The sequence below is a fragment of the Cupressus sempervirens genome, chromosome 4, assembly GCF_028749045.1.
Source record: "Cupressus sempervirens isolate cs-2001-9-10 chromosome 4, ASM2874904v1, whole genome shotgun sequence".
In the NCBI taxonomy this organism is placed as follows: domain Eukaryota; kingdom Viridiplantae; phylum Streptophyta; class Pinopsida; order Cupressales; family Cupressaceae; genus Cupressus; species Cupressus sempervirens.
In genome coordinates this window covers 176,250,507-176,267,135 of record NC_143121.1, presented here as the reverse complement: position 1 = coordinate 176,267,135, position 16,629 = coordinate 176,250,507, and the positions used below count along the sequence as shown (strand labels likewise).

The window sequence follows — 16,629 nt, the reverse complement described above, 5'->3', positions numbered from 1 at the left end:
AGTGCATTTTCTAGAAATACAACTAATTATTGTATTGGAAAGGGGTAAGCTTCTAGAGAGTGCAACTAAATAATATTTTATTTCCTTCTAGAGGCGTGAAGGAAAAGAATAAATAGAGGCAAGAGCTTCATTGTTAAGCATCCGATTATTGTCAATTGCATTTGATATGAACTTGGGAGAAGAAACTAAGGGTTTCTGATTTTAGTTAGCCATTGTAGAGTGTCAATTCTCCAGTGTTGCAACCATTTGAGGTGGTGAAATATCCATTGAATTTGGCATTTAGGAGAGCTTCATTCTTGAGTTCTATTTGTGCTTAAATTGGAAAATACATTTATTGTTGGCTGCTAAAATACGCATGAACAGTGTCGCGCTATAGTACTCGCGCAATAGTATTTATGCTTGATTCCAATTGTAACTTTCATCTCCATCCCTAGGCATCACTATTGTCAGGTTCCTCTTGCAACTATAAGTAGTTAGCATTGTAATCTTAGGCATATAATTTTGTTGTTGTAAGTGATAACTCAAAATCAGATTTAGCATTGTTGTAGTCATTATTGTAAGCCCATTTGTCTTGGCAAATTCATAGCAACATTGTACATGGGAAATGAATTCAATAAAGGAGATATATGTTGCATACCTTTTGTTTGACGAAATGTCCATCTAATAGCATATATGATCAACACAATAGTTGTATGCCAATTGTTTGTCAAAATGTCAGTTGGCTGTAGGTATGCATTCCATATCTAGTTTCCATGCATATGAATTGAAAATACCAAAAAGAATTGCACTTGCATATTAGTTCATTGTAAGAGGTATTGTACTATCATTTGTGAACATTCTAAATTTTTTAGCATCATTCAAACTATATCAAACAATCTAAAACACAAAAAAAATCAGAAAAGAGAAAGGCAGCATACAAGTGTTGGACAATATTCCTTGAGCTAAAACCAGTCAATTTGGGCAAAGTATCAGAGCTTGCTTGCAAAGTGTTTGACAAAATGTCAAATAACTGAATTTGAAAAAGATTTGGTGTTTCACAAAGTTATAACCGTTTGGGCTTATTACAGTGGTATTAGAGCTTGCTTGCAAAGTGTTTGACAAAATGTCAAACAATTGGATTTGAGAAGGATTTGGTGTTTCACAAAGTTATAACCGGTTAAGGTTATTACAAATGGTATCAAAGTGGTTTCCTACCATCTTGTAGGGTACGAAATTTATATTATTGTCAAATTTGATGTTGCATTTGGAGTGACCAGCACTATAGCATTTTCTAGCCATGGACATTACGGAAGTAATTGGTAAAATATTTGTTTGTTATCAACAGAGACCAGACGGTTAATTTATCCAAAAAAATGAGACAATGTTTCCTTAGGAAACGATCGTAAAGAATAGAAACATTCTATTCTAGAGAAAGCAAAAACGAAAGCAAACTAAAGCTTATTAGATATTTAGAATAGATAACCATTAACTAATAATAGATGACTTATCTATTATTGTAATACCCTCCCTTAATGGTTAATCTATCTAACACACCAAGTTGTCCTCTGAATTTGACAAACTTATCAGGACCGAGAGGCTTGGTGAGAATGTCTACAGTCTAATCTGTGGTAGGAACATACTGCAAATCTATAGTCTCATCTTCAACCAATTGTCGTATGTAATGACAGTGAACATCCACATGCTTGGTTTATTCATGGAAGACTGGATTTCATACTAACTTGATAATGCCTTCGTTATCAACAAACAAAGTAGTCGATCTTGCTGGTGACATCTACATATCCCCAAGCATCCAATGAAGCCAAACAACTTCACATCCTGCCTTAACAGTCCCTCTGTATTCGGCCTCTGTAGAAGAGAGAGAAACTGCCTGCTGCTTCTTATTGGTCTAGGTGACTGCACCGGATCCCAAACTGAACACATATCTAGATGTTGACTTTTTATCATCAACAGAGCCAGCCCAATCTGAATCTGTGAACCCACTAAGTTTAGGATTAGAACTTTGAGAGTACAGAAGTCCATAATTTGAAGTGCCCTTCACATAACAAAGCACACGCTTTGCTGCCATCTAATGATAAGCCTTAGGAGCTGTCATAAAGCATGAAATATAGTTGACTGCGAAGCTAATATCAGGCCTAGTAGCAGAGAGGTAGATGAGGCTGCCTAATAGTTGCCTGTATGTAGTATCATCAACGGAAGGAGAATCAGACTTTGTTGGTAACTTGAGACCTTTCTCCATAGGTGTAAATGCAGGTTTGCAATCTTGCATTCGGAATTTTTCTAACAAGGCCCTGGCATATTTGGACTAAGAGATGAATATACCAGAAAATTGTTGCCAAAACTTCAACACCAGGCAATAATGCATGAGCCAGTCTGAAGAACTCCTCTTGAAGCCTTGATCACTGAGGTACTTATCAATTTTGATGTACCATGCCCGAGGGGCCTACTTCAAGCCATAGAGAGCTTTTACCAATTGGAGAACCTGATGGTCTTTACCAGAAACCTTGAAACCAGGAGGCTGGGTCATGTAGACCTCTTCATGGAGATCACCATTTAGGAAAGCACTCTTAACGTCCATCTAATGAACCTTCTAGCCAAATTGTGCTACCATGGCTAGGACTAATCTGATGGTGCTCATCTTTGGAGTAAGAGCAAAAGTCTCATAATAAATACCCTAACACTGAAAAAAGCCCTTCGCCACTAAATGAGCTTTATACTTATCCAAAGTACCATCCGATTTGTATTTGATTTTGTAGACCTATTTGCAGCCAATGGGTTTCTTCCCTAGTCGAAGATCAAAAATGACACAAGTGTTGTTCTTCAGCAGGCTCTGGTGTTCAGATGTCATGGCCTGTTCCCACTCTAGAATTCCTTTAGCCTCAAAATATGTTTGAGGTTCAAACACACTGTGAATGTTGGCCATGAGAGCAAAATTAACAATATCTATAGTCTTACTTTTTTTCCAAGCAATTCTGCCATCAATGAGCTCATCATTACAAAGATCAGCAAGTGTCTTAGCCCACCACTTAGGCCAGATAGGAGAATGACCAACATTAGTACCAGGAGATGCTTGATCAGCAGGATCCTCATCAGAAAAATCTAGATCAAACTCAGGTGAAGCATCTACGAAGCGAGGTGTTCTTGCAGGAGAAGTCGGAGGTGTCTGTACAGGTATCACTGGTATAACTGGAGCTGCAAGAGCTGCTGGAGCCCTCCCATCAGGTGGACCTAATGGAAGCCGAACTCCCAAATCATGAGCCATCATAGGTTGGTTTGTTGGATCAAGAATAAGAGAAACAGGCATGAATGGTCCTCGTTGCTCATCAAAGGCTACATCTCAACTGTAGATAAGACGAGAGGTTTTAACATCAATCGGACGATAGGCTTTGTGAAGATTGCTATATCCAACAAGCATGAGTTTTTGACTCTTGGCATCCAACTTGGTGCGTGAAGCATCAGGGGTCCAAACAAAAGCAAGGGAGCCAAAAACCTTCAGGTGACTGATTCTGGGCTTGCGACCTGATTAGGCCTCTTCTGAAGTTTTAACTTTGACTGCCACTGTGGGTGACTGGTTCAACAAATAAATTATAGTGTTAACTGCTTTTGCCCAAAACTACTTCGGAACATGTTGGTGTTTGAGCATGGAACGATCCATCTCAGTAGTTGTCTTATTTCGACGTTCAACTACACTATTCTGTTGTGGTGTGTGGGGTGTGGTTAATTGGCATTTGATGTCATGTGTATCCAAGAAGCTAGAGAAAGCATTAGAACAAAATTCCACCCCATTGTCTGATCTAAGAGTAATAATAGATTTCTCAAACACTTTTTTGACTAAAGATTTAAACTTTTGAAATATAGGAAATGCATCTGATTTCTTTTTAAGGAAATACACCCACATTTTTCTACTGAAATCATCAACAAAAAAAAAGAAAATACCTGGACCCAAGAACAGAAAGAGTGGCCATAGGGCCGCAAATATCAGCATGAACAAGCTGAAGTACTTGAGAAGCTCTCCAAGAATCGCCAAGGATCATCATTGGTGAAAGGTGTGCGATGTTGCTTCCTAGCCTGGCATGCGTCACAAACTCTAAGCTATTGAATCTGAATCTCTAGCAATCCAAAAACAAGCTCATCCTGAGCAAGCTGTGAGAGATAATGCACATTTAAGTGCCCATAACGTTGATGCCAAACTGTGCTAACAGAAGATCACTGAGCAGCCATAGCTAAGTCCTGAGAATCACCAAAATCGCTAAGTTTGAAATGACCATGATCCTCAAGACCCACTGCAACAGTGGACTTAGTCGCCCAATCAGTGATGGTGCATTGATGTGAACTGAAGGTGACTACCAAATGTGGAGAATGTCGTAGCAACTAACTGACTAAGAGTAGATTTAGTTCCACCCATGGAACGTAGTACACATCAAGGAATATGAGATTCCTCCCAATAGACTGAATCTGAATGTTGCCTTTACTGACAACCGGTAGATTGAGTTGTGGGCATGTTACGTATAGAATCGAGACTCACCTGAACCCCTACCATTTTCTAGGGAAGGTTACGGGTTAACCTTTAGAATAGTAGGGCCTCCACCACCGGTGGCAAAGCAGTTGACTGTACTCTTCTCTGCCACCAAAAATAACAGAGTCTGAATAAGGTTGGTAGTTAGTAAACTAGTCTCTGTGGTGAGTGAAATGACGAGACCTGAATCAATGTACCAAGCAGATGACTTCACATGATCTGCAAGTCTTTTAGTCATGAAGGCGTAAAAGGCAGATTCAGCCTGCTTAGTGTGCTCTGCACTGTTCGCTTTGAGCTGTGAACCTGATTGCTTAGACTGTACAGCTAAGCGTTTTCGACATTCAACCTTCATGTGTCCAAACTTGTGGTAGTAATTGCATTGAATGTTCTTCTTTCTAGAACCATTCGATGCTGGAGCAGAAGATTTCTGCCGAGATGGCTATTGAAACTTGCCTTTATCCTTCTAAAAGGATTTCGCAACAAAGGCTTACTCAGTGGAGGTGAAACTGGAGCTACTACTGAGTTCTCGTTTCCACCGATCTTGCTAAAGCAGCAGTGTGCAGAGATCAGTGAACTTCAAATCAACACCAGAAGATGTGATGTTGAGAGTCTCGATAAAATGCTCATAGGATTTTGGTAAACTCCGAAGAGTGATAACCACAATACCCTCTTCCTCCATCTTGCGACCGATGGCAAGTAACTAATCACGAATTTTTTGAATCCGATTCAGGTGTGCCTGGAGCAAGGTACGACGGCCCATGACAACAGAAAACAGAGTGTTTTTCAAAAAAAAGGCTCTGCTTTTGTCAAAAGTCTCATGAAGACCTTTGAGATGTATCCAAATCTTGGCAGTTGTCTTGCCGGATGGAATCTGAGAAAGTTGATCATCAACCACGGCTAATTTGAGAAGCATCACTGCCTCTCAATTATTCAGATCCCATGTATCTTGATCAGGACCCAAAGAAGTCGGACGCTTCGTAACACCCAAAACAAGTTGATTAGTGTTCCGATATTCAAAAATTGCGATGATCCGTTGCTTCCAGGGGCCATAATTTCGACCATTGACTTTGGAGTTATGCTTGAGCAGAATATTTGTCAGAGTGCCATGGCACGTTTTTGAATAAAAATCTGTGAAGCACGTTCTTCGAGGCAAAAAGACAGAAGACCCAGCAAAATCAAAGAGTGACCCAGAAGAGAGCTTGAAAAACCCACAAGGAATATGCTATTGATTTTTGGATCTGCTGGCTCCCAAATCAAGGCACAAAAAATGAGGCACCTAGAAGAACGAACAACCCAGTCGAGCTCTCAAAAAACCAAGAATTTGAAATTAGAACTTTTTTCAACCCCATAAATTAGGGTTTCAAGCAAAAAGTTCAATTGGCGGCCATGGAGGTCGAAATGGCAAAAAAAATGGTGTTTGCAATCCAAAAAGGTGACGATTCTGAAGGGAAAAAACATCAATTTTGAGTTCCAAATCGTAGCTTGAAAGGTGCACACAAAGAATGGTGATGGTTGTAGTAAAAAATGCAACCAGAAGAAGCAGGAAATCGCACAGATGGTTTATGTTCCAATCACGACTTACAAATGTATGAACCTGTAAAACCAAACACCATCCTGAGTTGTCGATTACACCTTTCACCAGTTTGTCGTGCCTTTCCAAGCTCTGTTCTACGATTTTGCAAGGGACAAAAAAAACACAAGAGCAAGAAATATCTATGAGTTCCTTCCATACGTGATTTACAGAGGAGTTCGACCAAGGAAAAATCGTGATTGGCAAATACCAGTCACGAGTCTGCGATTTGCACAAGTGTAGTTATGATTTGTAAAAATCGTAGTTCATGATTTTTGAATTTCTCTGGGCAAAAAACCCTAGGCAGGTTCTAGAGAAATTAATTGAAATAATTTTGAAAAAATTTAAACAAATAACTTCAAGAAGAAATTATAAATTTTTTCAAAAAAATTTAAGTATTAGCTCTAATACCATATTACGGAAGTAACTGGTAAAATACTTGCTTGTTATTAACAGAGACCAGACAGTCAATTTATACAAAAGAATGAGATGATGTTTCCTTAGGAAATGATCGTAAAGAATAGAAACATTCTATTCTAGAGAAAGCAAAAAATGAAAGCAAACTAAAGCTTATTAGATATTTACAATAGATAACCATTAACTAATAATAGATGACTTATCTATTATTGTAATAGGACTAACATATGAGAACTGGCAATTCTAGAAGTTAGTGGAGTAATGACAAAGTTGGTGCGAAGATGAATGCTTTGCAAGAGAGTGTGGAGAGACTTAAGCTTCATCAACAGAGGTTGGCAAAGAGCTTGTCGGATCCAGAGATAGTTGAGAGGGCAGTGAAGTAAATGGTTTCTGCCTTTAGAAGGCCGAGATCAAGGTTGCAAGGAAGGAAGCTCGAGTTTTTCCCAACATGTCCATGATGCAAAAGTGCCTGTATTCAGTATGACACTAGCTAGTCCTATCCACAATGTTGATGATGGACTTATTTCACAAGGACATGTGGATGTGTTAGTGCCCTTGGTGGATAACAGCACTGAGCGTCAGCAGGTTGAGGCTCCCAAAGTAGTCGTTATGGTTAGTTCAGAGGCAGTTGATGATGTAGTTATCACTAACTATTCAGATTCTTTTGAGGGAATAGTTGTTGGAGACTTATATGTCAGCTATCGTAGAGTTGCTCCAGTGCACGAGGTAGTTGATTCCTCAGGTGGGACTAAGGCACGTATAGAGTCACCCAACTGTGATGTTGGTGATGTGGGTGTTTCAGCGAAGTCAGTAGATGTGGGTTTATGCTCTAGTATTACTGATTCACAACCTGGCATTGAGTCATGTGTGCAGAGTCAAGAATCCACAATTAAGGCTCTGTTAGGAGATGTCGATGCAGATAGTATGGACACATCTGATGATCGATTTGATGATGTTATAAGATGTACTAGGTACACCCCTTGTCAGATATTGGTTGATAATTCTGAAGAGGTTTTGGATGGGTCCCAAGATCAATGCTTACAGGATCTTACTATTGAGGTGGAAGCTAAGACGTGCGAGAAGATTGATATGGGAAGGGCTTCCATTTCTTCGGATGAGGAATTGGTTGAAGTACACAGCATTTGTATATTGGATGCAGAATTGTGAAGGAAGATAGCAACTATATGAGCAATCTTGTGGTGGAGAGTTCTAATTCAGTTTCCTATCTCAGTACAATTAGTGAGACAAAGAGCTTGCATAGGAGTCGGGGATTAAAGAGGCATCATGTGACTTATCAACTGAAGGTGAGTGATAGTAACATTTCTTTAGGTCTTGAGCAATATGATGCTATCCATCAGATGTTAGCTAAATCTGGTTGGGGTGCTCCTATGTTTGATGAGCATGGTGATAGTAATCTTTCTCTAGTAGAGGTTGATGCGCTTCGAGAGGTTGTTAGGATCTTGAAGCATAGTTACTCTCAGTTAGTTGCTGACAAGGATTACCTTTTGGAGTGGGGTAGCACCTACTATGAGATGTTAGGGAAAGAGGAGGTGGTTGAGCTCACCCGAGAGCTTGAGATGACTATGGACTCTCTTCAGTATACTCAGTTGGCTCTTCAGGAGTCACAGTCACAGTTGGATAGGGTTACCATGGAGTTTGAACAGATACAGTCGACACCAGGCCCAGACTCTGTTCAGTTACATATTGTGGTTGGTGATGAGTTTCCTTCTACGGTTGAGAATGAGGGACGTGCTGATGTAGCAAACATATTTGTCCAGGATATGAGTGTAGTATGTAAAAAGGAGGTGAGAGCATCAATGGAGACGGGCTCTCATGGTGATTTGCTTCCTTCTACTGGAAGTGAATCTATTTCTTCTTTTCATACAACTGGTAGCATTGGACAATTGGCATTGTCACATTTTCAAAAGGATCAGTTATGGATTGTAGGGGAGCAGATTGATGCTTCCACATTAATTTCTATTGTACCAATTCATTCATGGAGTATTTGCTTGAGAGCTTGGATTTGAGGGAGGTTTCATACAGTATATCTGAGGGTACTCTCATTCAGGGCTCTTGTGCTATATGACGATTGGTGAGGAAGATTATAGAGACCTTGGCTACGATGCTTCCCAATAGGGATTTTGTGGTTGGGTTTGTTGAGAGGGTTGCCCAAGATCTTGCCCGACCAATAGTTCAGAGTAAGAGATTGGAGCCATCTTTTGATTCTCAGTTTGATGATGATGAGCACTTGACAGAGATTGGGAGTTTTTATCGGCATTACACTGTGAGAAGTGCTCATCACTTTTCTTTTAACCCACAACTAGAGGACTTGGTTTTTAGCGTTATGGATGGTGATAGAAGGTTTGGTATTCATTATACCCGTAGAGGGCGTACTTCTCCGCAAATGGTTGATTCTGGGATACACGGTATTGGGAAACAGTTGGATGTGCTAGTGAATGAGATGAATCAAAATCACAAACGGATGACCCAATTGATTTCGAATTCGAGATTTGGGCATAGCATGATATCGTTTTTTCAAAGCGCGAAATGTGATGATACAGTTGCAACTTCAGATTTGCAGGACATTTCTTATGAAACACTGCATGAGTTGGGCATAATTGAGGTGAAATGTGATGAGAATTCATGTCAGGTTAAGTCAGATGATGTAGTTGTTGGCATGAGTTTCCCGGATCATGTATTTGATGGCGATGCAGCAATAGTGGGAGTAGGAGCATGCAAGGATACTATCATATCAGCAACCACTTTTGTTTTAGTTGAACCATCCAATGAGGAGTTTAGCAGTATTCATGCAATTGTTGATGTGTGTTCTGATGATGGCGCACATGTTGATGATTATGAGTTTTCATCAACTACAAATTCGGTTCAGTTTTTTGTTGCAGCAGTTAGTGTTGTTCATGTGTCCATATATTTTGATGTGGTTACACCTATTGTTGATACAGTTGGTATGAGTGCATATGGTTCGCCTGTAGCTACATCTTTTTCAACGCATGTTGGTGATGATCAAGATTCCAATCCAATATATATTTCTGTGGGTGGATACAGGGAAGAAGAGGTTTCATAGATCTTCTATGGAGTTGCCTTCTGGTGACATTCAAACTTCTACATCATCAGCACAAGTTTTGGGTGCTAGGCTACAAGACATGTGGTTGGTCCTGATGATGCCGGTTTGCAGTTGGTTTAGTGTCCACAGGGATGTCACATACTACTTCATTTGGGATCCAGGTGGAGGTTGTAGTTCATTGCGTTGTTGGATTGCTTGAGGACAAGCAATTTCAGGGAGGGCGGACTGCAATATTCTCCATCTTTTAGACCCTCAATGGAGTTCTTAGCTTTTCATTCTTCGAAAGCTAAGTGGAGAAATAAGGAGAAATAAATTAAATTAAAGTCAACAAATAAATAAATCTAAAGGTGACTTTATATTTAATTAATTTAATTTTCTAAAAGCACAACTAGTTATTGTATTGGAAAGAGGCAAGCTTCTAGAGAGTGCATTTTCTAGAAATACAACTAATTATTGTATTAGAAAGGGGTAAGCTTCTAGAGAGTGCAACTAAATAATATTTTATTTCCTTCTAGAGGGGTGAAGGAAAAGAATAAATAGAGGCAAGAGCTTCATTGTTAAGCATCCGATTATTGTCAATTGCATTTGATATGAACTTGGGAGAAGAAACTAAGGGTTTCTGATTTCAGTTAGCCATTGTAGAGCGTCAATTCTCCAGTGTTGCAACCATTTGAGGTGGTGAAATATCCATTGAATTTGGCATTTAGGAGAGCTTCATTCTTGAGTTCTATTTGTGCTTAAATTGGAAAATACATTTGGCTACTACAATACGCATGAACAGTGTCGCGCTATACTACTCGTGCAATAGTATTTATGCTTGATTCCAATTGTAACTTTCATCTCCATCCCTAGGCATCACTATTGTCAGGTTCCTCTTGCAACTATAAGTAGTTAGCATTGTAATCTTAGGCATATAATTTTGTTGTTGTAAGTGATAACTCAAAATCAGATTTAGCATTGTTGTAGTCATTATTGTAAGCCCATTTGTCTTGGCAAATTCATAGCAACATTGTACATGGGAAATGAATTCAATAAAGGAGATATATGTTGCATACCATTTGTTTGACGAAATGTCCATGTAATAGCACATATGATCAGCATAATAGTTGTATGCCAATTGTTTGTCAAAATGTTAGTTGGCTGTAGGTATGCATTTCCATATCTAGTTTCCATGTATATGCATTGAAAATACCAAAAAGAACTGCACTTGCATATTAGTTCCTTGTAAGAGGTATAGTACTATCATTTGCGACCATTCTAAATTTCTTAGCATCATTCAAACTATATCAAACAATCTGAAACACAAAAAAATTAGAAAGGAGAAAGGCAGCATACAAGTGTTGGACAATATTTCTTGAGCTAAAATCAGTCAGTTTAGGCAAGGTATCAGAGCTTGCTAGCAAAGTGTTTGACAAAATGTCAAACAATTGAATTTGAGAAGGATTTGGTGTTTCACAAAGTTATAACCAGTTGAGGTTATTACACTAGTATCAAAGCTTTCTTGCAAAGTGTTTGACAAAATGTCAAACAATTGAATTTGACAAGGGTTTGGTGTTTCACAAAGTTATAACCGGTTGGGGTTATTACACCTGAGGGCTCCAACTTTATCCTCTTCTCCACAGGCACATGAATATAGACTAGACAACAAAAAATCCTAAGATCACCTATCTCAGGTTTAATCCATATGAATGCCTCCTTTGGGGTCTTGTCCTTTTAAAACCTAGTATGGACTCCTATTTTGTAAATATATGGTTGCCTTGCTTGCTTCTGCTCATAGAAACAATGACAAACTTTGATCATCAATCGTAGCCTTTACAAAACTAATGATAGATATGTTTTTCCTCTCTGCAGCCCCATTTTGTTGCGATTTATAGGTAATTTTCTTCTCCCATTTGATTCCTACATCCTTGTAGAAATCTCTAAGCTCATTTGAGGTATACTTACCCTAGTTGTTTGATCTCATCGCCTTGATCTTCATCCTTGCCAGATCCTCCACTTGAACTTTGAACTCCTTGAATGGACTAAAGACCTCATCTTTGGTCTTCATGAAATAGATATAGGTTTTCAAGGAGAAATCATCAATGAAGGTGACATAATAGGATGCGCCATTCATTGATACCACTAACATAGGCCCACAAACATCAAAATGTATTAGATCCAAAATCTCTTTGGATCGAGTCTCACTATTAAGAGATGAAGCTTTTTCTTGTTCATTTTTTTTTTGTCAAAGCCTCCAAACTTCATATTTTCATGTTCAAATCAACATTGTGGTTGCATACATCAAGTTGACTTCTCCTTTGGCAATTATCTTCCTCATTCTTGTCTTGCTTTCAAACTCATTAAGCATTCTCATTTCACACGCTTCTCCAATTCAATTTCTCATCAAGTGTTATCCCTTACCATGGTTTTATAGATTTCAACTCCAAACCCTACTCTCGCTATGTGCCAAAACTTAAGACTAACTCAAACTTGCATTCTAGATGTCTAACTCGACCCCCCTTATTCCTTATTCGAGAGACCAACTAAACTAGCTCTAAGATGGGCAAGAGGTGCTCAAGCTCATCTCTCTGGATTGGAGATTTCCGAAATTGCCCCTAAACCAAGTCAAACCAAGCCATCTAACACTACTGCCAAGTGAAAAGAGGGGGTCCCATTTGCAATGGGGTGATGGTAGGAAAACCTCACAACTAAACACACTTCAATTTTGAATTCACGTTCTGAAATTAGTAAAAATGGTAGATAAATTGCTAATGCAAATAGGGGTGAGTGGTAACAATCTATACATTACTAATAACATCACACGTGAAAAGTGGTCTTTGATTTAAGTAGATAAAGGTTGGCTATGGCATAGAGGATGGGACACATGAACTTCGATAGTCTTGTTCAGATCAATAGAAAGAAAGCTATTAGAGAGATGCCAAAGAATGTCAATTGAGAAAACAAATGAAAAGAGTTTCAAATCAGAAGAGTATTCCAGCACAAAGTCTCTTGAGTTTGGTTCATACTGATTTATGTGAGCCTACAAAAACTAAGAATATGTGAGGTGAGATGTATTTTACACTTTACATTGATGATTTCTCAAGAATGACTTGGGAGCATTTTGGAAGGAAAAATCAAAAAGCACTTGCAAAGTTTAAGGCTTCCAAAGCCTTAAATGGAGAATGGGAATGGTCTAAATTTTTAATGCTTACATATAAACAGTGGAGAAGAGTTCACATCAAATGAGTTTGTAAATTTCTGCAAAAAACATGGTAGAAAAAGACAATACTCACCAAAAAAGACACCACAAGAAAATGGTGTTTTTGACAGGAAGGACAGATCAGTCCAAAAACCAGCTCAGAGTATGTTGAATGAGTCTAGGTGAATGATTCCTTTTGGAGAGAGGCTGTCTATACTTATGTTTACATTTAGAATGAGAAGCTCATTAGAGAAAAGCATAACAAAACTCCATAGAACTCTGGAAAGGTAAGACGCCTTCAGTTAAGTATTTCGGAATTTTTGGTAAAACATTGAAAAGGTAATACTGCTTCAGTTAAATATTTCAGAGCGTTTGGTAGTCACTTGGTAGTCCTAGTTATGTTAAGAGAGATGAAAACAATCTAAGAAGTTTATTCCTGGGACTGATGAAGTGATTTTCCTAGGATACCCTTCTTAAAGTAAATCTTATAGATGTTTTAACAAAAGATTATGCAGGATTGTTGAAATTGTTATTGTGAAGGTTTCATAAAGACACTAACATTCATAACAAGATATAAAGTCAAGTAGATGAAAAAGAAAGTGTTGTTCAACAAACACCTTCACATGTACAACATGGGACAGCCGATGGAAATTTTCTAAATACACCTCAAGCGTTGAAAATGGAACAGAATCGATACCTACAAATGACCAAGGTAAGAACACATTTAGGACCTTTTTGGAGACTTCATCAAATTTTGTTCAAAGGGATCATATTATTGATCAGATTTTGAAGAAGGATAGACTAAGAGCCACAAGAAGAAATGTTAAGTATACTGAAGATGACAATATTCCCTTGCTGTCCAAGATTGCGCCTAAAAGTTTTGAGAGGCAGCAGAAGATAAACATTGGGTGGCAGTCATGGAAGAAGAGCTTGGTCATATTCAGAAAAGTGAAACTTGCGAACTTGTCCCAAGGCCCAAATACAAGAACATGATTGATACAGAATGGGTGTACAGATAAGTTTAATGACAATGGTCCAATGGTGAGAAACAAAGCAAGATTTGTTTGTAAAGGTTATGCACAATGCACATATTGAAGATATAGACTTTGGAGAAACTCTTGCTGGAGGTTATGCACATGTTGAAGATATCAAATTTGGGCTCTTGTTGAATGTTCTTAGCCTTTGCTTCTTTCAAAAGTACTAAAGTTTTTCAAATCGATATCAAATCTATTTTCAGAATGGTGATCTAAAAGAAAACGTTTATATAGAGCATCCAAATGAGTCTTTTATATCAGACTATTTGAACTATTTATGCAAGTTGAAAAGGCACTCTATGGTCTTAAACAAGCCCAACGTGCTTGGTATGCTACACCAGACAGTTATTTGCAGTAGCAGTTATTCAGAAGAGGAATAGTAGACAATAATCTGTACATAAAAGAAGATGATCATATGCTGATTATTGTAGTTTATGTTGATGATCAGATTTTTGGTAGCAATTGTAAAGAGATGTGTCAAGTTTTTGCTACTAATATGGAGGAGTTGAAATGTCTATGCTTGGTGAAATGTCATTCTTTTTTGGTTTGCAAATTCATCGATCAAATATAGGGCATTTCCATTTCTCAAACAAAGTATATCAGAGAGATGTTGAAATCCTATGAGCACTTCAATGGTGACGGGATGCAAGTTAAGAAAAAACAATGAGTATCCAGATGCTAATGAAACTCTATATAGGTCCATGATAGGAAGTTGATTATATTCTTAAGGCAAATTAATTACACCAAGGTACAGAACAGGGTATAGTTGGATATTCTTGCCACTTGTGGGATAAGGAGCAAGTTGCCTCGATGTGAATGTGGTGTGCTCTCGAGCTAAGTCAGGCTGGGCAGTTAACTTGCCCCCTTTTGAGTTTCCAATGGAGAATAATTTATGATTGGTTATGAGATGGCCAGGCAGAGTGCCTATCTTAATCTCCTTATTCACTAACTGATATATTTGTTTACTATTTCTCAAAATTGATGATGGTTAACAAAGATCACTTTTGTGTGTTATTGTTTATGTATAAAAATAGGTAAACTCCAATTTGGCTACATTACAATAGCCAAGAATTTGGATCAGTTTGCGATCATATCAAAACTCCCACATACATTACCTCTCTCAATGGAGTGACAAGAAAATGTTTTCATTCTTTTCCATGGCCCAAGACAAGGTGACCCACCCCAATCTATTTACGCTAATGGAAGAAACTTTGCTAAGACTGCTAGAAGCAGCAAAAAATGAAAGTAAAATTCATGTGCTCCCAATGGTTGAGAAGAATTTAGATAATCGTGTTTAACATTAAAAATAGTAATATTTCTTTCTGAACTTTGACCCTGAGAAAAACTCAGAGATCTGGATTGATCGAAGGGCATTTACATATAATCTGGAGAATTTAGATAATCACGCTTTAACATTGAAAATGGTAAGATTTGTTTCTGGACTTTGATCCTAAGAAAAATTCAGAGATTTGGATTCAACAAAGGGCATTTACATATAATCTAATCTCCAATGAATAGAAACAAAAGAAATGCACGAAGTCACAAGCAGCATGTTAATGAAGTGTATCAGGCATAGTCCAATCACTCAAATAAAAGCATAAACATATATAGAGCAAAGAAAAGCAGAAAAATATAGAGTCGGGAAAATACTAGGAAAAGAAAAATAGGACATCCAGCATGTTAGGATATTTGTGGAGTACTTCTGCTTCACTCGGTTCTATAATCATTTTTTATTTAGGAAGTTGCCCCCGATTAGATAAGATAAGATAAACTATTGATGTCCAACAAGAGACCACAATAAACCTAAGGGACTGAAGATACAAAAAGAGGCCAGAAGGCAATAGGACCACCAAACGGTGTCTGAGAAATAGGAAGCAAACAGAACAAGAAGCAAACAAAGAGAAACAACACTAAACAAGGGAGGCTACAAGACAACGAAACAATATTAAAATAATCAAAAGGAGAAGAGGAGAGGGGTTGCAGGAAGCATATAGTTATATTCTAATATCATATCATCCAACCATAGGATCTCCCATTTCTTATGCTATAATGACTTCGAACCAGAGATATCTCTAATCTTTTCCCCCTCAAAAGATTGAAATGTCGATTATCTTGTGCAATTAACCCAAATAGAGTCTTATTCATTGCAACAATCTATAACCGTTATATTAGTATAATTACATGATAATCAAAAGTTCTCTTCCAAGAAATACGAAACCTCCAGTAGTTCCTTCTTGATCAAGAGGGCAGCATTTGTGGTACATAATTCCAAAAATGTCCTCTATTCTGAAATCAAACCTGATTGAAGGAATTCTCCAAAGCAGCAACCATCATTGTACCGGTACAGGTCCAGCAAAGTCGAGCCAACTCAATATTTGCACCACTAACATGTGCAAAGCCTGCCCCGGATGTTGCCATGAAAAGAACTCTACACAAAAGTTGAATTACATAGTCAGCTCATAATAGTTAAAATCTCAATAACACCTCATACAAATCTTGTCAGAGATGGAAAAAGTTTGAATCTAGAAAAGTAAGAATGTGATATCATTGTGTTTGCCATCACACCTGTCATTTATTAAACTTGAGATCTGGGAAAAGCAGTGCCACGCTAATTCATACATTTACAAATAAAAACACAGCAAGCACAGAAGAAATTTATATAACATAATAAACTCTGAAGTGAAGCAAGAAGAGTGTTATTACCAAAATGTTTTAAAACAATAGTAGAAAGGCCTGCTCCATAAAATACTAGATATCCATCTATTTGCTCAAACGTTAATCACGTTAAAAAATAAAAAAGGTTGCCATTACTGGAACCAAATTACGTATACCAAA

At 38.0% G+C, this 16,629-nt stretch overlaps 1 protein-coding gene across 1 annotated transcript in view; it reads right to left on the bottom strand.

Moving 5' to 3' along the window:
• The window catches only part of LOC149560544 (Tetratricopeptide repeat (TPR)-like superfamily protein), a 343,698-nt gene that overhangs the window by 304,710 nt on the left and 22,359 nt on the right, over nucleotides 1-16,629 (bottom strand). The window contains exon 2 of the mRNA XM_089824725.1: nucleotides 16,093-16,222. Coding sequence (XP_089680851.1) covers nucleotides 16,093-16,222 — 130 coding nt within the window. The remainder of the gene's footprint in view (nucleotides 1-16,092; nucleotides 16,223-16,629) is intronic.